At 39.8% G+C, this 22,728-nt stretch overlaps 1 protein-coding gene across 4 annotated transcripts in view; it reads left to right on the forward strand.

Moving 5' to 3' along the window:
* The window catches only part of DLC1 (DLC1 Rho GTPase activating protein), a 267,434-nt gene extending 264,023 nt beyond the window's left edge, over positions 1 to 3,411 (forward strand). For all 4 annotated transcript variants that reach the window (XM_072123882.1, XM_072123889.1, XM_072123897.1 and 1 more), the window contains one exon: positions 839 to 3,411. In XM_072123882.1, the coding sequence (XP_071979983.1) occupies positions 839 to 959 (121 nt within the window). In that variant the 3' untranslated portion in view covers positions 960 to 3,411. The remainder of the gene's footprint in view (positions 1 to 838) is intronic.
* The last annotated feature ends 19,317 nt before the right edge of the window (positions 3,412 to 22,728 follow it).

The following is a 22,728-nucleotide window of genomic DNA, read 5'->3' on the forward strand; positions in this document are numbered from 1 at the left end:
CAAGAGAAGCCCCTTTCTCCATTCCATTGTGACCAATGGAAATCTTTACACATAAGCTGACCATTAACTTTGGATGTGGGTAAAGTGTAAAAGTGTATTCATCAAACACATGCATGTGTTATTCAGGGGGAGTATAGATTAATCCACTGCCAGAATCTTCAGGCAGTGGCTTGAGAACATAAGGATCAGGTATGTTGAAATCCAACATGCCCATGATTTCTTTTTCCCTGTACCGGGTTAGGACACCCCCATAAACAACAGATGGACAGCTGATCACATTGACATTGTTGGGTCCAGCCTTCATCTATTACTTACAAAGAAATGTAATAAATAGGAGATAAGCTTCAGTCTAAGCTTTGTGGAACACACGTTGGACAATAAAATCGCATAATAATTTATTAACTTTTATATGCGATCCATTCTAAACAATGCTTTAGAAAAAAAATGAACGCTATAGGTATTTTTTCTAAACTTAAACATCTTTAGTAATTCCAAACATGTAAAGTACACATTCTGTTTGTTTACACATGCGCTATCCAATGGCTGCAATAGTTTCATAATCCAAGACTAGACTATTGAATATAAGAAACATTAGAGATATCCATCAAGAATCAGCCCACCACTATCCCTCATCAAGTTTCCATTGTTCTTGAGGAAGCTCACATCATCAGAAACAGCCAACACAAACCAGACTTGTGCAGAGGAATCTCAATCTAACATCATGGAGCACAGTATAACTATGCATATATTATATGATTTCTATTACAATTGGTCTACACCTTACAATCTATTATTTGTATTTTGATACCTAATATCTGGCTTTTGTCTTGTGTTTCAGGGGCCACATGCCAGAATGGTACAATAAGGTTTACGGACAATTGTGTGCAGCTGAAGTTGTAAGGATTCGAGACTCTTTTACCAATTCACAAACTGAAAGCAATAATGGAAAGTCAAGGTGACAAGCCTAGGAGCCATCATCCAGATATTGGAGGGAATTTACCCTTAGGATTCGTTTGGTCACAAAAAGACTTGGACCTGTTGGACCTTTTGTATGTTGTGCCGTTATATGTTCTTTTGGACTGTTTATAGCAAGATTTGAAGCTGCTTTTCATCCATATGGTGCTTAATGCCCGGGACTGGAATGACTCGACCTATAGACTGTCAACTTCTATAAATTTATATGTTTCATTACATATCAACCTAATTGGCTTCTGAGAAGCAAAATACTTTATTGGACAAGATTTATTGTGCAGAATTCTAAGACAAAGCCACAATTCTTTGTGCTGTTTTTCATGTAAATCATCATCCTGGTTTTTGGGGACTGGTGTATCCACTGGAATAATTGGTACTCATTCTATTATTCTGTATAGGTATCAGAATACCTATAATACCTATACATATAAATGGAAATATTTGCACAGTGAAGATGTGTGAATGAGTGTTGTCCTTGTGAACTTCGTCATCAAGTGTCTGGTACACTGATAGTTTGTAATGGTTGATTAATCTCAGGTTTAGTTAAAATGGTCCAAAAAATTTAGTAACGTTGTCTATCCCAGGTTGGCTGACCAGTCATATTGTACAGGTAATCTCTACTGGAGAACACCAACTAAACCCTATATCAAAACCATCTAAGCCTTCGACTCAAATCACTCTTTACACCAACCATCCTCTTATGTTTATAGAAAGATAGATGTGTTAGAGTAGTCTACTCTAACAGATGTTATACACCTCATTGAGATATAGTATATATAGCATATAACATAACCTCTAAGATTGTTTCATGTTCAGACAAGGTGCCTCGTGAGGCAACAGATTAATTTAAAGGACTATTTAAGTACTTTCATTGTGGCGATCCATAGTTAAACGCTGCATACTTTACTGCTTGTGTATTTAAGAGCATAGTTCCTGCCCATTCGAGAGATACCTTTCAATGACAGTCATATACAGTTGATGGTTAATACAGTGGATGTCAAGGGTGAAGTCACTGCCATGCAACAAGTTGAGCCTATGGCACCCAGACATATATAGTGCTACTGTAGTGTGAAGTCTACCATAGTATCCACATCCTACAGTCTAATGGAAGGAGAGATCCACAGCACGAAGAATAAAATGCGAAGAAGTCTTTATTGGTACATCATCCAAAGAGCAACGTTTCGATTCTAATGCGAATCTTTTTTAAGCATCCTAGAGTCTGTCATAGACCTTCATCAGATTGTTGGCCAAGAAATACCACCAACCCATGTACCTGATTAGATGCTTTACATCGTGGAATCACCAGAACAAGTGGCTAACTTAAGCCTTAACTTAGCAAATAGGAAGAGAAGAGGTCACATCCTAAATAGTGAGTTGTGTAAGGTGGTGTTTGGAGAGGATGACCAAAGGCAAAATAACAGAAAAGTATATATCTATGTGGAGGGAGCAGTGAACAACTCAATGCTCAGTGAGGAAGAGCTGTGGATGATGGAGGTACATAGTACAGGCGGTCCCCTACTTTAGAACACCCAACTTACAGATGACCCCTAGTTACAAACAAACACTCTCAATGTTGTTACATTTCTGTACATTATCCTCAGGCTTCAATAAACAGTTATAATAGTTATCAAAGTTATCTGCAATTAAGATTTATTGTTAATCCTGGTTCTTATGACAATCCAACATTTTGAAAATCCAATTGTCACAAAGACCAAAATGGGACTGGGGCTGCAATGATAAAATATACAGTTCCGACTTACATCCAAATTCAACTTCAGAACAAACCTACAGAACCTATCTTGTATGTAACTTGGGGACCGCCTGCATAGCACAGGTCTCGAGATAGGCCACCGTTATAGTGTTAATACTTTGGTAGACCGCACCCTATAGTGGCATCGGACATAGGATGTCTCTTTAAATAGATTTGTTATAGTAAGAAGGAGAAAGCGTTGAAGTTCTTAGAGGTAAATTAATTGTATGCAGTCTGTTAGGAGAACTTTTTATGAATGCAAGTGATGAAAGATTGTTTTTACCGTTGTCAGTATTATTTTAATGCTTTGCAATGAAGAATCTGTTTCTGTAACAGTTATAATAATAGTGTTTTCATTATCAGTGTTTCCACATATTCCATAAAATATATAAACCTTGTATATTCATTGTAATCTTCAGGACTGTAAAAATGTGTCTCTGTACATACCACTTTAATGTAACGTGTATTGTTCCAGATAGTAACTGCATGGCATACTTAATTATTTAATGTATACTTGTATTTATACCTCAGATATGTTTTTTTTCAGTATCTGGATGCATTCCCTCAATTTTAAATATGCTAAACGTAATAAATATAAAAACAAAAGAGCTTAGAAAATAGATTTATATCATGATGCATATGTCTTATCGAAATATAGCCAAGTGCACTATTAAATGTCTCAAATGAAACTTGGGTGTCCGTTTGTTGTCTCTTATATTATTCTTTATGAAATTTGGGGAGTATGGTTGCTGGAAGCAGAATAAATAATTCCTTTATTTATATAGCGCACACAGATTACGCAGCGCTGCACAAAGCATGTCAAATTGGTCCCTGTCCCCATGGGGCTCACAATCTAAACAACCTACCACTATGTTTTGGAGTATGTAGGAAACCGGAGGACCCGGAGGAAACCCCGCAAACACGGAGAGAACATACAAACTCTTTGCAGATGTTGACCTGGGTGCGATTCAAACCCAGAACCCCAGCTCTGCAAGGCAGAAGTGCATGTCCTAAAGTATGTCTATTCTAAAGCCTCACATAAATTATCTTGTTGACTACTTGATGGGTGAAGTTTAAGAAGCTAAATAATATGTAAGTGCTCTTGTTTTCATAAAAAAAAGATTTTAAAAATATGCAAATAAGTCTGTAGGGCTCTGTTGTCTGTTAATTATGCACACCTCCGTTTTGGCTTACTCTCCGCCTCCTCAATCCCCTCCCCAGCAAGATAGGTGGTGACGTCAGCCATCACTCGGCAAATTCTGCACATGCCCGGTAGTATTAGCATTGGAGATGTGCGTAATTAACAGATGATGGCACCCCTAGGGTCTCTAGTGACCAGAGCTCCACAGGCTTATTTGCATATTTTTAAACCCTTTATTTTATAAAAATGAGGGCAATATATACTTCCGCAAGAATGGATCCTGACCGAGGATGCACATCCCAACGTGTAAGAGTGCTTGTTTTATAATGGCCGATTCTGCTGATAGATTTCCTTTCACTATGTTCACAAAAAAGGGAAACCAAAACCCCCTGTGAAAACTTAGATTTCAATACACATAGGGAGGATTTATCAGCATATTGATGTTAACCCCACCCATGTGCTCAGGAAAGAGGCTCCAGCGCAGTGTCGGTGCACTCTGCATCTGGGAACTGCCCTCTACACGCCCCTCCATGCCCACTTTGTGTGGAGGTGGCATAAAGGAAGAGATAGTTATGGCTGTGAGCCAGGATTTGCAACTTGGTGTACAGGCCTTGATAAATCCCCCCATAATGTATCTTGCCATAAAGTGTAAGTTCTTTGGCCCCAATGTTTGTAGGCCATTATTAATGCAACAATTTTTCCAAGTGCAGACATAAGCCTCCCATTTCTTTATGATACACTAATAAGATCATATGGCTAATCATTTTTTTTTTCAGATATTCAGCAAGTCATAATTTTTAGAATACGCTTAGAAATGTTTCTGCTGCTTAGGGAATGTTGGCGAAGCTTCCTATGTATGGAAGGGATTCCTGGTATAAGACCTGTCAGACGTGAATGCTTTTACTAGATGTGGCAGAAATGTCTCAAAATAGAATACATTTTGCATCTTAAAGGGACATCACACCACATTTCACCTTTTGTGAGCCTTCCTCTTGATCACTGTGGTGTAGCTTATAGTTCTGAACATAAGAACAGCAATGTTTACTACTGGACTCCATCTACAGTATTCAGACTAAAAGGAAATCTACCATCAAAATCAAGTATGAAAAAAAACAGGGACACCTTCTCATAGATGGTGATTGTCTTATTTTTGTAATGCATATAATGGCCCTAAGGCAGGGGTTGTCACCATTAAATTACATGCCCAAAGGGGCAATCACCTGGAATTTTTTGCATGCTACTTCTACCTGTGTCTGATTAGTACCATAGTCACTGCCTAACTTTCTAGAGGGTCTACCAGTCCACGCCCAGCGGATCTTTGAAAGGATTCCAGGAGCTTTTTTTTTCATATGAACCCCTTAAGAAAACCAAAAATCATGGTGTGCCATTATTTGGAATGTTTTTGATTGTTGTAACTTCATAAAGGAGTTGTCCAAATTTTTCTTCAATTTGCCCAGTTGCCAATTTACAAAATAAACTATAACTAATAGTGCTGTTTTAGGAAAATAGCTGAAAATGAAAATAAAAATCGGAAAATAAAAAACTCCTTTAAATTACAGACCTTACGATGTGCCCCGGGTCAGTTGGATGGATAATTTAGTACAACTGGGTTCCTCTCTGTGTTATGAAATAGTGAAGTGAGATCATTGTACAGCTTTACGTAAGAACTATGTAACCACCAGTGAATGTGTGCACTGTGTTCCCCGTAGTGTAATATAAGCATGACATTTATGTAATCTAAAGTCAAGTTTTCAGCTGCCCACCCACCCCTAAGGGAAGGAACTGTAGCACATTGTGCTGGCAGCTGCCTCTTCTCCCCATTAGTGGTGCGCCTTCTCTCATACATCAGCTAAGCACATTACCTGCTTCATCTCCTGACAGGACTGTTTTATTACAGAATTAGGAACATGCAATCTTAATTAGCAGATTTCATTGTGGAGGGGTGTGAAATCCATCATTGCAGGGAGAACTGACATCACGTCATACACCTGACACTCTCATAGCCGTGGAATGTGTATGGCAGCTTGTTCTTGATGTCAAGACTCTCTGTATGGCTTTGTATGTGTTATAGGGCACATATTTTATTTCATGATGCGCCATTTTAAATTAAAAGACAACATTTTACTTGAGTATGAAAGAGCATCTGTCATCAGTTGTGTGTGATCATACCTTTGTGTGCGTGTTTCTATAGCAGCAGGATTGTGGAAAAAATGCATTTGTGAGAGCTGTACACTGAGCTGCATAGCCACCACCCCTGGTCATGTGATGTCACACAGGTGCACACAGGTAACACAAAATGTAATCAAAGCTGTGTAATGCTAATGAGCCATGCACCTGTGTGACATCACATGACCATGGATCGGTGTTTATCTACAAAAAGTAAACATAGAAGCTTCCGATAGAAAGACAGCAAGCAGAGATATTGTAAAGTTTATTGTAAAATGTAATAACTTTTCATTACACAAACTATATTAATAACTAATTACTAGAGCAACCACATGTCGATGTTAGCTCTATTATAAGTTATAAATAGAACAATGGGGCAAAATTACAATTGTATTGTCCGACGATAATGTACTCTGCGATTCACTAAGATCGTGCGTCCGATATCCTGCATGTGTCGCTTCCCCTCTCAGGTCCGATAAAGTTCCCCATCTTCTTCCTGGTGCATGTAAGTGCTTGGGCTTGCAACACAATTTGAAAGTTAAATCCCGCGCTCAGTCCGAATCAGTCGCATCTCCAGTCTTACAGGGCATTATATCCATTTGTTTTATTTGCAGAGGCAGTGACCACAGATTCCTTACTGCCCACTTTTGCTAGAGATTTCTGTTTTGTAAAAGAAGGAATAGTGAGGCCCCTTCCACACTAGCGTTTTTCACGCGCGAGTTCTGCGCGTGCTTTTGACGCGCAGAACTTGCATTGCACTCTGTCCCATTGTTTCCAATGGGCCTTTCCTCATTTGCGTTGTTTTGCACGCGCGTGCTTGCGTTTGTTTTTCCCGCCCCATTCAAGTCTATGGAGACGCATTAAAAATGCATTGCACTCGCAAGCATTGCAAGTGCAATGCGAGTGCAATGCGTTTTAAATGGATGGGTTTCTCGGTGACATGAATAATTCCCCTGCTCGCGATCGTGCATTTAATTTAAAAAACACAGTGAAGAACAGTGAAGAATAGAATAAAAACAGTGAACACAGTGAACACAGGATCATTTAAGTGAAAAACACAGTAAAGAACACAGTGAAGAATAGATTACAGATGTTCGGCACATCTGCTTACTTGTCGGGAGATACGCGGAACGGTGCGAACAAAATAGCATGTGAAGAACAATATATATGTGTGTGAAGAACACATTGCAGATGTTTCCATACATCTGCAATGTCTTCTTCACACATATATAGTGTTCTTCACATAGTATTTTGTTCGCACCGTTCCGCGCGTATCTCCCGACAAGTAAGCAGATGTGTCGAACATCTGTAATCTATTCTTCACTGTGTTCTTTACTGTGTTTTTCACTTAAATGATCCTGTGTTCACTGTGTTCACTGTTTTTATTCTATTCTTCACTGTTCTTCACATCTGCTTACTTGTCGGGAGATAATATACGCGCGCAGAACAGTGAAGAAAAGATTGTAGATGTTTGCATACATCGGCTAACTTATCAGAAGACATTCTTTTTCAATTAAATAAAACATTTTATTCCCGAACCATGGTCCCTTTGAAAAAGTCCCATTGACTTAAAAAACGCGCGTGAAAAACGCACAGAAAACGCAAAAAAAACGCGAACAACACGCGCGTGAAAAACGCAAAAACGCTAATGACTCCAAGGAAAAATGGAACAAAAACGCAGCCAAAAACGTCAGTTTTTCACGCATTGCAACCTGACGTGAAATGCAACGCTAGTGTGGAAGGGGGCTAAGGGTTTTAGTATAAGGACATGATATGACCACATTGAGTACACTGGGAAGTTTTACTAGGCTGAATGCTTCAGAATTCTGGCTCCTTTTGCACCAAAAGGCTAAATGAACCATATTATAGGGGACGTTTATCAAAGATTCAACTTTCTGATCTTAAAGGGGTTGTACTAAGTATTATTGTTATCCATGATCAACAGGATAGAGAAGAACAATCTGATCGGTGGGGATCCCAGCGGTGGCACTTCACCAATAACCAATCAGATTGTGGGGGCCCTGTTCTCACCTAATCCCAATTATGGGTCCATTCAAAACTTTGAAAGTTTGGGAAATTGCTTACCACAGCCATTGAGTATCTTGTGCACTTTCAGTCGTAGTCTAGAGAGTGCCGGAGAAAGTCCAGCACTATGTCGAGCAACTTCTAGCGCTCCGGATCCATTTATTAATGAGAACAGGACTCCTTTTCTTGCAATTGGTAGGGGAAAACAGCAGTAGGACCAACATCAGACAGACTGTTATCCCCCTATCCTATATATAGGGGATAAGAATAAAACTTAGTACAACCCCTTTTACAGGAAAGGGTTGTGGCTTGCTTGGAGTGGAGCATGGTTCTGATGAGATTATCTGTGCCAGAGTTGCTCACAATTTTGAAACTGGAGAAAAGTTAACCAAGTAATAGGTGGAAAAATGTTTGACTATGTGCTGTACAGATGGACCAGATTTATTACCCGGCATCAACCACTGTGATAAATCCAGTGCAATTTACAACTTTCTAAAAATGAGATAAGATTAGAAAATCTTCCTCACAGTCTAATAGAGAATATAATATGTGTAGATTTTACATTCAAAATGTGTTTTTTGCTTGGATATTAATGTAACTTTGATGAACTGAGAATGGCTTTACTATTTCAAATTTTTCTCTTTGCCAACTGCTAGGTTGCGGTGATAGTTAAGCCGCAGTCTAAACAGTTCCATGCTGTCACGGTCTGTGTAGAAAGGAAGGAGCTGTTGTCACCGGGAGCAGTGATCCTTGTGACAGACACATTTTTCTAGAGTCTGAAGCACTTTGGTTGTCAGCATAACTGCAGCATGTGAACACTGACCACTCGGACATGCATACATTTAATAGCTGCGTCCAAATTCAGGGGCAAAAAAAATCTGAACTGACGCAAAAGAAAAAACCCTGGGTTTGCAAAAAAAGAAGAGGCGGAAAACCATTAATAAATGTGCCCCATTTTATATTTTATTTTGGATAAGGTGATGCTAGGTTTAGCGTTTATTATGTTAGCAAATATGGAAAGCATGTTTGTTGTACCATTTTTTTTTAAAATTATACATATATATATATATATTTTTTTTTTATTTATTTTTTTTTTTTTCCTATTTTTAAACATATTATTTTGCTGTCTTTTACAAGCTCCTAACAGACTTGAACATTTTTAGTTTGGCATTGCAGTTTGTTGCAGTTGTATTATTTATTGCAGTTGTTTATTGTGTTGTTTATTGTTTATTAGGTGTCCTTATTAAAGGGATTGAAATGATACAGGATAGGGGATAAAGAGGTGATCGGTCAGGGTTCGACTGCTGGGACCTCCACCAATCATGAGAAGGGGAGTCCCGTTTAGTAATGGGTGGAGCGGCAGGCAGGGCATGGATCTTGCCACTTCATCCAACACCATTAGAGCAATGGCAGCGATAGGAATTTGCCAAGCACCACTCTTGGGCATCTCTTGTGCAGTCACTTACTGTCAGTGAGACAGCTGGAGATAGATATGCGCTGTGCTTAACCGTTTCTGATACTCCAATGCGATTAAATGGAGCTACACATTAGTGAGAATGGGATCTCCCGTTCTAGTGATAGCTGGGGGTCCCAGTAGATGGACCCTTACTGATCATTGGACATGGAATCATTGGATCATGGGGGACATTGGAGCTAGATGGAAGTTCCTCTATGACCTAATACAGTTGGCCACAGCATCTGAGGGGTTAAATGTTCATGATCCTATCTCCAATTATGGATATTGCCAGTAACACAGTTGTTATTCACCTTGCATGATGCTCTCTCAGCAACTAAGCCTGTTCTATATGGTCTGTAAAGGGTGACATCTTGTACAACAAGACAAAATTACAGGCAGTCCCGGGGTTATGTAGAAAATACGTTCCTTGGGTTTGTACTTAAGTTGAATTTGTATGTAAGTCGGAACTGTATATTTTATAATTGTAGTTCCAGACAAAACATTTTTTTTTCCCAGTGACAATTGGATTTTCCAAATTTTTGCTTTAATGGGACCAAGGATTATCAATCGAACCTCATTACAGACACCTTACAGCTGATCATTGCAGCCTGGGACTATAGTAAAGCATCCAGAAAGTTTCACCAGACGTCACAGGGGGCAGAGAGGTCCGTATGTAACTACGGGTCGTCTGCAAGTCATGTGTCCTTAAGTAGGAGACCACCTGGAAACTCAAGCTCTGACATAATGGGGGTCATTTACTAAGGGCCCAATTCACGTTTTTGCGACGGGTTAACCGAATTTTTCCGTTTTGTGCCAATTGCCCCGGGATTTCGACGCACGTGATCGGATTGTGGCGCATTGGCGCTGGCATGCACGCGACGGAAATGGGGGGGCATGACCGTGAAAAAAACCTGATGGATTTGGAAAAAACGCAGCATTTTAAAAAAAAAGTGTCTTACCTTCATCCACGATGGCTCGGTGAACACCTGTGCATTCCGATACTCTTCAGCGCAGCAGCGACACCTGGTGGACGTCAGAGGAACTGCCTTAGTGAATCCCGGCCGGACCCGAATCCACCGCAGAGAACGCGCCGCTGGATCGCGAATGGCCTGGGTAAGTAAATCTGCCCCAATGTGGCCTAATACAAGCTTACATGGATGAAACCAGCATCTGTCATGCTTTATCTTGTCATAAAAGTTTGAATGGGAGACTGAATACAAGTTTCTAATATAAGATTAGCCATGTAGGCTGCACATCAACTATATTATCTCAGGCAAACCTTCCTCAAACATTTCTGTTACATAGTTTGCTTGCAAGATACTATTTGAAGTGGTTGATGAAATATTACTCATTCCCTTCCATATATTTAACTGCTACCAAAGTAAAATATACATGCGCTTCACCATTCATCAGTTCCATAAATATATAAAGCTGGTGAAGAACGATATGAATAAAATATGGGGAAGGGATGGAGAAGAATCATGACGAGTCCGGACTTTTTAGCATCTTTTTTCCAGTTTTTATTCAGGATTAAATAAGAAACTCAGAGAGGTTTATATTGTGGTTTAGGGCGTGTGCTGGTTCCCATATGTTTAGCTTGGTACCTCCCGGGAATATTCTTAGAAGCTAAGTAATTATTGGCAGTTTCTTCTGTCTTCTAATTAAATCGAGCATTGTGTGATCTTGGCCTCCATGTGGTTTAGAAGGTTAATATAGCAGTATGTTCTTATGTCATCTGTTAAAGGGTGGATCAAAATAGTGATGGAATAAATACTGGATTGTACCACATAAAAGTTCTACTTCCTTCCTTCTTCCTCATGTACTTGTATCCCCTAGTAGCCTAACATGAAGGATAGGAGCAGGTGAGCGCTAGATTGCTTTTAGCACCTTGTTTGCAAAGGCTGCTGAGAGGGGAGTTAGGTACAGCTACCTACCATTCATGTGTAAGACAGGCCTAAGTACCCCAGGGCCAAAGCAGGGCCAGGACAAGTGCTAGGCAAGGGTAGATTTCCTAGTTTGGCACCGTACCTCTCAAGGTGGGTGTCACAATTACCTGGTGTTTCCACCACAATTTGCAGCAAACACACTATAAAATTAATGTGCATTTCTCCTTGACATCATCATCCAGGTCCTTCACCCCAGGAAAACGTAGCATCAACGTGTGGATGTAATTTACTAATGCAAATTATCCAAGTCTGAGAATGATGTCAGGACAATGTAATTATTCACATTATTGCAGATCCTTTAGTAAATGATATTTACATGGAGCAGCCCGTGTCAGGAATATAGACATGTTGCAGACTGGAGAAAGAGGATTGTACAGATGGGCAGGCTTGTTAAAAAGGAGGATAAGGCTGGAGAAAGAGGGGGTATAGAGGTGCTGGATGGCTAAAAAGAAGCATATGAGTTTGCAAGGAAGATATGGGGGTACAGGCTAAAGATAATGGGGATTTAGAGGTATAGGCTGGAGAAATTGAGGGATAAAGAGGAGCAGATTGGTTATCAAGAAGTATGTGGAGGTGCAGGTTGTGGAAAGGGGGATAAAGAGGTATCGGTTGGTTATAAGGAAAACAGGGACGAAACTAGTAGAGTCAGGGTCCCATAGCAGACTTCTACATATTGGGGCATATTTACTTACCCGCTCCCTTCGTGATCCCGCGGTGCGTTGTCCAACGAAAATGCGTCCGATGGACCCTTAGTAAATGAGTCCCATTGTACGTGAGTTACAATCACACATTTGAGTTACAATCACTCACATTTAAACAATCATATATATGCACATAGTTATTCAATCACTTACACAATTTACATATTTTTACACTCATATACATGCACAATGTGCAGCACAATATGTATATAGTGGTGCACATCCTCCATTCTATAGTGTATTAGCCTGGCTACCGGGGGCCCCTGACACTGCAGGCCCCATAGCAGCTGATATGGAAGGAAGACATGGGGTGGGCTGGATAAATAAGGGGATATAGAGGTTCAGGCTGGTTAACATGAAGAATATGGGGGTGCAGGCTGCAGAAAGCGAGATATATGGAAGTGCAGGCCAGAGAAGGAGAAAACATTGGGATGCAGACTGGAGAAGAATGGTTACAGATTGAAGAAGAGGGAAGTCCAGGCCAGAGAAAGGACGGCATGAAGTAGCACATTGTGTGGATGAGGAGGACATCAAGGTGCAATCTGTATGAGAAAGAGGAGGTGCAGACCCACATTGGATACCTTAAATATAAAGCCTCCACCACAGACTCTGATCTTGTTTTTCTTAGAGGTTCTCTGTCCTCAGCTCCTGATAGCTACCTGTGGATCTGTGGTTGGGATACAGATGGCACCGCATGCTGAAGAAATGAGTAACCATGGTACACCAGGTCCTGAATTAAGGAATATCCCCTAATCCCATTACTTACATAAACCAGCAGTGTCTTTTACATTAAAGAGACACTGACAGCAGATTATCTTCTCTTTGCCTTCTCTGTTTTTTTACTGTTTTTTGTATGCCCAGGTCACCAAAATACCTTGTCCCATCCTTATTCCAAAGAATTTCACATCTTCCATAACAGCCAAAGAGGTAACACCATGATATGAACTCCCGTGCGTGCCAAGTACCACTATATAGGGGCAGGGGCTTCCATAGAGGTGCATGGAGCTTCACTGTACCATAGTATGCTTCTGATTTCATAAAAATGCTAAATACTATTGGATTTGATTGCACATTACATCAGATAACATCTGTAAAAAGTTATTTCATCAAAACACTTTGGAGAATATTTCTATACTCAAAGGGAACCTGTCAGCAAAAATTGACCTAATAAGCCACTACCGATATGTTGTCAAGCAGCTTAATACATTCTTAATACATACTTTGAAGTGAGATGTAAATTGGTTGTATAAAGTCAAGGAGGCGGAGATTTTAACACTGAAGTCAAGCTCTCTTTTCCGCAGAAACCCCCTTTCACTGTAATTAATGGTCCTGCATCCAGAGACATCACTAACCAGATCTCCTGAAGTCAGATGCATGATATCACAGTAGAGGAGGCATTCAGAGTGCCCCATCTTGACAGTGTTAAACTCTCCGCCTCCTTGACTTTATCCAGCCAATTTACAGCTCTCTTTAAAGTTTATTTTCTAGGTCATGCCACCAAACTGGGACATGAAAGAAAAATTAACTAGGAGGTGTTACCCTATTTGACAATATTCTGGTAGTGGTTTATTAGGTCAATTGCTGATGAAAGGTTCCCTTTAAAGGGGTCTCCACCCACAATCATTGCAATTTACAATCACTTAAAAGAGGGAATGTTAAATCAATTTAAATATACCCAATACAACTTCCATACATGAATCATACGGAATGACTTGGAATGGGTAAGAGGTGATTGTACAGCATCTAACCATCCATGTCCATGTTCACAAATAAATAAGTGGGTGACGTTTTGTTTTAAGTGATTTGGAATTAGGTAACTTTGTTGTTAGAGGTAACTATGTACATGGAAATATAACACTGCGGCAGAGGAATAAGGGGACAGGTTCAGACAGGTCAGTCTGCCACTTTCATACTTATCAGGAAGAGATGCTGACAGTTCAGGAAATGTGCACATTCTTCTCCAGAAAAATAACAAATTAGAAAATGTGTTCAAAATTGGAGAATAAGTGACACCTCGGATTAAAGTCAAAACAAGTGAGAAGGATCTGCCAGGAACCATTTGAAGCTGATTATCACTTTCGACATCAAAAACACAAAGGCTCTGTGAACTCTTGTTTTCCTTTAATTTTAATGACATCGTGTCAGTCAGCCAATTTCTCATTTTACAGGTTAGTCTTTTCTGCTGCAGATTTTCCCATATCACAACCTGGTGTCTTGTTCAGCTTCTCTTTTCTTATGTGTATTCCTGGATACACTAATATATCTACATGATGGGATTTCAAGCCCGATCTTACCAAATAATATTTTTTATTCTTTTAGATTGTGATTGTGGTTAAGACTTGCAAAATTGACTGTAATAGATCATTATTAACTGTATTCTCTAACAGAAAATCATTCATAATCATTAGAAAGTATATTAACCCCTTAAAGTGATTGGCCACAATACCTCATGTTTTTGTATTTTTTGTGTAATGTGTGGGGGGGCAGGATATTAGGTGATTTACATATATACATCTATTAATAGTTCTGCGCTGCTTTCTTGATAAGTAAAGTGAAGCCTCCTGTCTTTTCCCTCGTCAGCCAGACATTCCTGACCATAAAATGGCCGCAGATGGAGGGTCATGTGATCTTATCTGTCCATGAGCAATCACCAGTTAGAGATCACATGACCCTCCATCTGCAGCCATTTTATGGACAGGAATATCTGGCTGATGAGGTAAAAGACAGGAGGCTTCACTTTACACATCAAGAAAGCGGAGCAGAACTAGTAATAGATGTATATTGGTAAATTACATAATATCCTGTCCCCCCTCCCCCATACTTACACACACATTACAAAAAACAAGAGGTAAAGTGGCCATTCCATGATTAAGAACGGCTAGTCCATTTGAAACGCGTAGGAATTATGGATTTAAGGAATAACACTGTGGATAAATGAAGATGTCACAATAAAAGTTTGAAAGACCATCGGTGTTGGCTGGACTTGTAAAGTGGCCAACCCCTTTAACGAGCACGCCCTTTTCCTTTTTCGTTTTTTTCCATTTTTCAATCCCCACCTTCAAAAATGTATAATCTTTTATTTTTCCATGTAGAGAGCTGTGTGGGGACATCAGACCACTTAACAAAATCAAGAAACCAACTAGCCAAATGACTACAGGCCAATTGCTCTGACATCACATATAATGAAGTAATTGGAAACAGTCCTGATTAAGCAACTAAAAGGGGAGGTCAAGAGGAGTTTGGACCTGCTCCAGTTTACCTACAACGAAAGGAGAGGCATGGACGATGCAGTGCTGTCTCTACTGCACAGAACATACTCTCACCTAGAGCGCAGGGGAACCTCAGTCAGAATTGTATACTTCCATTTTTCCAGTGCCCTCAATACAATAGAACCTGGTGGCCTGAAAGAAAAAATGAGGGCACTGCAAATGGACACCACCCTAACCAACTGGACATATGACTACCTGAGGAACCAACCACAGTACATCCAAATAGGAAATGTCCGCTCCAATACAGTCATCAGCAACAGCGGAGCAACACAAGGGACCGTACTGTCCCCCTTTCTCTTCACCCTCTACAGCTCGGACTTCAGATATAACTCTATCTCCTGCCATCTACAAAAATTTTGCGGATGATTATTATTGTCGGTTGCATCAACGAGGGCAACGATGAGAAGTACAGAAATACCATCAGCTTTGTTAAGTGGAGTGAAAGCAACAATCTAGTGAGCAATGTAAAAAAAAACAAAGGAGATGGTCATCGACCTAAAGAGGAACAAAATTAGGATCAACGGATCACCCACCTACTACACAACACTCTACTGCAGCAACCAAGCAACATAAGTCATTGCTACCACCAGTTGTGTTGCCAAAAGTTTCCACAACTCCTTCATCATAAGGAAACAATAGAACTATTTAACTATTCAGTGGCTAAAGCGTAGGATTAAGTCACACCCTCAGTCCCTTCCCCCAAAAAAACCTTCCCCCACCCCCCAAAAATTAGGGTAGGATTATTTAAGGTAGTTATTTGTGTTGTTCATTATGTGAAACACTGTTCGTGTCTTGTCTGGAGTAATGATGCACAAAACTATTTCCCAACGGGATTAATAAAGTTTTATTCTATTCTTCTATTCTATTTGTAGTGACAGTAATTAATATTCCATGGGTGTATTGGGAAGTGGGGAAAAAAATCCAAATGCAGTGAAATTGGTGAAAAAAACGCATCTGCGCTATGTTCTTGTGGGCTTGGTTTTTCCGGCTTTCAATGTGCGCCTCAAATGACAGGTCTCCTTAATTCTTTAGGTCAGTGCGATCACAGGGTAACTAAATTTATATGTGTTTTGTTGTGTTTTAAATTAAAACCTTCTGTACATAAAAAATGTCATTGTTTGGCGATCTTCTGGTGCTAATACTTCAGTGTACTTCAGTGTATTTTTTATAAGATGAGCTGACATTTTCTTTGCTACAATTTTGGGGACTGTTATGATATTTTGAGAGATTGAACATGTTGGGATGCAACGATACGTAACATATTTATATTTTTTATTTATTTTTAAATGTGTTTGAGGGGAAGGGGGTGATTTAAATGCTTAGGTTTTTATTTATTTTGTAATTTTTTTTTACTATTTTTCAGATTCCCTAGGATACCTTAACCCTTGGTTGTCTGTTTGATCATTCCATATACTGCCAGACAAGGGATTTTACATATAATCTATTACAATGTGCCACCAGCACCATGTAACAGATGCTGTATAACTGCAAAGCCTCAGGTCTTACAAATACCCAAGATTGTCATAATGACAGATTGTCGCTCCCCAATGACATAACTAGCAGTGATAAAGGCAACTCAACCTTGCCGCGACCTTTCTCTTCAGTTCACGTTTCTAACGTTTAAGTTCTGTAGGTAACAGAACCACAAGCCTCATGTGATCTGAAAGATGAGATTTTAATTCTTACTTTGACACCACGGGAACATTAATTATCCTGCAACTGTTGTTTGGTGTGGACGGATATTTTTTTCCTGGTGCACCTCCTGTGACTTATTTAGTGTGTTTCAGCCCCACAAATATTCCTCTTTGTCCGACGCTCTCAACTTTTAATGTATTAGTCTCTCAATCTGGGTGCAGATTTTTCTCCCTACCTGCAGTTCACTTAGACGCACAAAAAGCAAGTCTCCCAAGTTCTATAACTCCTTCTTGAATGTGGAGTCATTTTAGACTCTTTCTGATGTGCACCAAATGATTAACCCCTTGCGACACAATCTAAAATCACAGTCTAATAAACAACAACATTTTTGAGACAAAAATTACTTTTTTCATTTTCGCATGACTTTGGAGGAGATTTTTAAAAAAGTCAAACTGAACTAGTAATTTAATGGGGTAAAATCTGGTGACCCTTTAAGGCTATGTTAATATTGGTATTTTAAGCTTCAATGTATGATAAAAATCAGAGGAGGATTGACACTGCCATGGGCCCTGGGCTGTATGAATAATATAGCCCCTATAAGTCTGGAATCTCTTCCCACATTTGGTAATAGAATCCGCTTCTTGAGGAATGGAGGATGTGCCCTTCTACCTGCTTTCAATCTGCCGTTTCAGGACCTTTGGAGGACCTTCAAAGGTCCTGGAATGGCTTTTGTGTACATGTGTATTGAGAGCAGAAAAAGATGTACACGGATTTCATTGATGAAGGTCCCTCTCAATATAAAATTTAGTGGATGATTTGGGTGGCCATGAGCCACCTAGAAGGCTACCACCCAAACCTCCTATGTTATAATCCACTAATGGTAAAAAAAAAAGCAGTAGATTAATGTGTAATTCTTGTTGTAAAACTACTAGAAAACAACTGAAAGCAATCATCTATCTGCAACACTAAATGTAACTTTACATTGTGCATGGAAGGACCACGTATTTGGCGCCCTGCATTCTGCTGTGGGTGCCTACTCTGCTTTATTTCCTTCCATCACATCTCTTCTACAATGGCTGCTGACTTCTTCAGTTTAGGGCAATGAAGGAGAATGTGTATTTGACTTACAGGGAGTTTCCAGCATGGAGTTTAAGTAGAGATTCAAAGGGGGAGGTGTGAGTGAAGCTTTAGGGGCACCACAGTTGAAAGAGTTATCTATTCATGCCTAGGGGGTAGTCAAATTTTGTTTTCTGGGTAGGGGGTCACTTTAATGGACATAAAACTGATGAGGATTCATTGATATACATTATAAAGAGATCCAGCATAGCTGTGAAGGATATGTTGTAAACAGAAATCTTCATGCTAATGTGAACAAAGCCTCTAAAGTACATTATTGACAGCCAGTTAATGATTACTACGCTCCTGTTGTAATAGCCAGCAACAGAGAAACCTCCCATTTCCGGTATTAATTCCAAAAATTCTGAAGTCATTGACAACAGCTGTACAGTATAGGGGTGGCATTGTTACCACATTTGTGCCCCATAAAAGAGCTTTGGTTTGCTATATGTATGGCCTAATGTATTGCATATCAGTAAGATACTGACAGGCAATGCCACTTTCTGTCGCTAAATAAAACACAATAAATATTACAATTTAAAGAAAAAACAAGCACTCATACATTATATGGAAATACCTGGAGTACAAAGGCCATTAAATATTATAGGAATTTATTGGGATATCATTCTCCTGCCTAATCCAGAGCTCAGTGAAACTGGGATCCCATAAATGGTTTATCCAGGGACATAAATATTTCTTAGAATGTTCAGCAACAGATATGAACTAAGATTTATTATTTACTTTAGCAATGAAAGCTGCATAAATTCCCCAATTTCAGTGTCCTTGTGATCACATTTCATAAACTGCATTGTGATAGGAATGAGGGTAGCTGGACTACTAGATAGCCCGTCACAAGATCTTCTGCAGAATAGGAGATTCTTGAACGTGGACATTACTTAGAATGGCTTGTCTACCAAAACAACTTTTCACCTTATCCCTGATCCTAGCTTGTAGACCTGGACTGATCTACAGGTTATGCCCCATCATATGGATAGAGACTAAACACTTTCAGACAAGTGTTTTTCAAGCAACAAGTCCTGTGCAATTTTTTGATGGACATGACTGGCAGTGGACACTGACCCATTATATTCATTGGGTTTATTCATACATGTAGCATGCTCTACGTTTGCAAGAGATACACAAGAAAAAAATCTCCATTCAACTCTATGGGAATGAAATGTGAGTACAATGCATTTTTAATTGATCCATTACAATAGAAAACACAGACCACATTCCTCAGTGTTTAAAGGAAACCTACCAAGAGGAATCTTCTATCAGAAGTAGATCTGAGTGTAGATTCCTCCTCCCTGCCTCTTCCCTAAACTGTAATTTAATAATCCTGGAACCTAACCTAACTTGTTAAAAACTAAGGCTAAGGCTACTCCAGGCCCTAGTAGCCTCTCCAGGTAATTTACATATTACTAAAATAAAGTGTTACACACAAGTAAGGTTAGGTCCAGGATCCATTACAGGCAGAGGCCCGAGGAATCTAAAATCAGATCTTCTTCTGATAGTAGAATCCTCATGGTAGGTTTCCTTTAAGTGCAAAACTTACCCACTGAACTAAAAACTGCCATCAAAATCAAGCATGATAAACCAGAGACACTTACTATAGCATTTAAGGCGCTCTGGTAACACCCCTCCAGGGTCCTTCTGGCTCATTAGCATCATTTTAAAAGTTGATTTTAGAAGGAAGGAGCCATGGATGACAAATATAAGAAGATGACCACAGTCCCGGTGCCTGGATCTATGAGTAAGTGTCCCTGGTTTATCATGATGGATTTTGATTGTAGGGTTGCTTTAAAATGTAATGAAAAATCACCAGTTATTCACCAATTAAGCTCAGAAGGTTCTCCACTGCTCACATGAAAGGGCCCTTAGTTGTATTGTTGGCCAAACTTCTTAAAGGGGTATTCCCATCTGGGCATTTACATTTAATTAAATTCATTTGCCATATGTAAACATTTCTTCAATTGGATGTTATTAAAAAAATGTTCCTGTGTGAAGATAATTTCTCATAAATGTAGTTATTCTGTCCCTTAGCTTCCTCGGATACGACCACGTCACACTCTGGCAGCGGTGGCCAGACATGCGCTATAAGGTCCTGCCGGACCACCAGGATTCAGCGATCATTACCACAGGGCGGCTGTAGGACATGCAGTAACTCCCGGACATTTTATATACAATAACCTTTTGTTTCTTTGTGCACTCAATCTATCAGACGTGGCCGTATCCGAGGAAGCTATCTCGTTTCTAAGGGACAACATGGTTACATTTATGAGAAATTATCTTCACACAGGAACATTTTTTTTTAATAACATCCAATCGAAGAAATGTTTATATATGGCAGATTAATGAAACTGAATGTAAGTGCCCAGATGAGAATACCCCTTTAAGTTAAAAAATATACCTTGGATTTGTTCTCAAAGAATCTTAATTTAGGGGTCACGGTTTTACTTCGAATTTATGGATACATACATACAGATAAAATCATTATATAAGTGATTGGGTGCTTATTGGAGATCAGTCTATAGCCATGACCACCTATATTAGTAAGTCATGGTGTGTGGACACTCAGAGGAAGCAGATGTCAAGCGGAATTGTTCCACAGCATTAAATTAGCTTCAGCTGTGCAACTAAATCCTTCCTATAAAAGATCAAAACGCAGAGAGGCCCAGAAGCCAACCCCCAAGTATTCCTAGAATAACCATAAAAGTAAAGGCTACTGCATTACATGTCATCAAAACGAGCACAACAAAGAGGCAAGACCTGAGCCAGAGCTACCTCCACATGTAAGAGACAGAGCAGCGGCAAATACAAAAAGTGAGTCTATGGACAACAAAGGCTTTTTATGTAAACCTCATCCTCTCCCTCCCGCAGCTAAACACATCTCATATAGCCCCAGGAGATAGTAAAATCAGATGTAGAATTGTTACACCCTCACAGGATACTGAAGTACAGGGTGTAAACATTGCACAATTTTACCTTCGCAGTTTAGATTTTCTGAAATTACTTGCACAGTTTTTGGTAAAATTGGTTTTTCAGCCAAAGTCAGACGCTTTAATAGAAATGGGAAATTTTGAGGAATGACTTGTATTTCCTTGGTGATACACATAATGGTGCATTGTAACCATCTAAGATAAATCTCTATTGTTTAGGCCTGGAAAACAGAGGGGACAAATATGGGGGAAGGGCTACACAAGGATACGTTTCTTTTAAAGCATTGGTTTTGTTTAGTTGTAAGTGCAGGTTTATGGATTTTTTTCTTTTTGCTGACTGAATGGAGTGAAGAAACAGCAGCTGTACAAAACGACATGAAGCTTATTTTTTAAGCGATGGTCATCTCTAACATAAGTAAAAAAAAAAAGAACATATTTTGATCATTATCAGTCAATAGAGAATGGGGCAGATTTACTTACCCGGTCCGTTCGCGATCCAGCGGCGCGTTCTCTGCGGTGGATTCGGGTCCGGCCGGGATTCACTAAGGTAGATCCTCCACCGTCCACCAGGTGGCGCTGCTGCGCTGAAGTTCCCCGGAGGCGCGCTGGAAGGCCCTGAAATTCACCGGCCTATACCTGGTGAAGGTAAGTGTAATTTTCGCAACACATTTTTTGTCTTAAATGCGGCGGTTTTTCCGAATCCGTCGGGTTTTCGTTTGGCCACGCCCCCCGATTTCTGTAGCAGGCATGCCAGCGCCGATGCGCCACAATCCGATCGCGTGCGCCAAAATCCTGGGGCAATTCAGGTACAATCGGCGCAAATCGGAAATATTCCGGTAACACATCGGGAAAACGCGAATCGGGCCCTTAGTAAATGACCCCCATTATTGTGTTCATCTTTTATAATTGGACACACCATCTCTGTGATGTATCCCAGTGGGATTGAAACAATACTGACATCAATGGAGAACACCCCAAAAAATCAGCCAGTGATTGACTGTTGCCAGTGTTCATACCTCCATCTGAATTCAAGGGAGAGGAGGAGATACAGACGACATATCCGACTGTATAATTATACAATGCTATACGTCTGTGCCAAATGTCGCAAGTACACTTTGGGGACCATCCTGACATATCTTTACAATGTGTGCCGAAAAACGAGATGTGAATGGAGCCTTATTCAATCCAATCAGAGGAAAAAAGCAGCTTGCACTTGTCTGTCCAGAGTCAAGCCTGAAAATTCCCTATTGAATTAAATGGGGCACATTTATCAAACTTTTGGCTTGCCTTTTTCTTTAATTTTTTTGAGACTTTTCATGGTGCTTGTGCTCATTTGCAAATTTTTTTTTTCACTTCCTTTCAAAGTTCGCCATCGTCTATCTTTCTGCAGTGTTCCCTGAGTTATCACCTAAATCCAAATGTGAAATATGCACCTTTTAAATTTTTTTTTAATTTTGGAGCAAATCTACGGCTGGTCCTGACCAGGCGTAGAAATAAACTTGGAACTGATTGCAACTTTTGGAGACTTTTAGCAACTTTTGTTTTAAGAAGTCCAAAATTTGCTAAAGACCAAACGCCACATGTATCTATAAGGGAAAACAGAGGGACAAAA

This window comes from Engystomops pustulosus, chromosome 1, assembly GCF_040894005.1.
Source record: "Engystomops pustulosus chromosome 1, aEngPut4.maternal, whole genome shotgun sequence".
Lineage (NCBI taxonomy): Eukaryota > Metazoa > Chordata > Amphibia > Anura > Leptodactylidae > Engystomops > Engystomops pustulosus.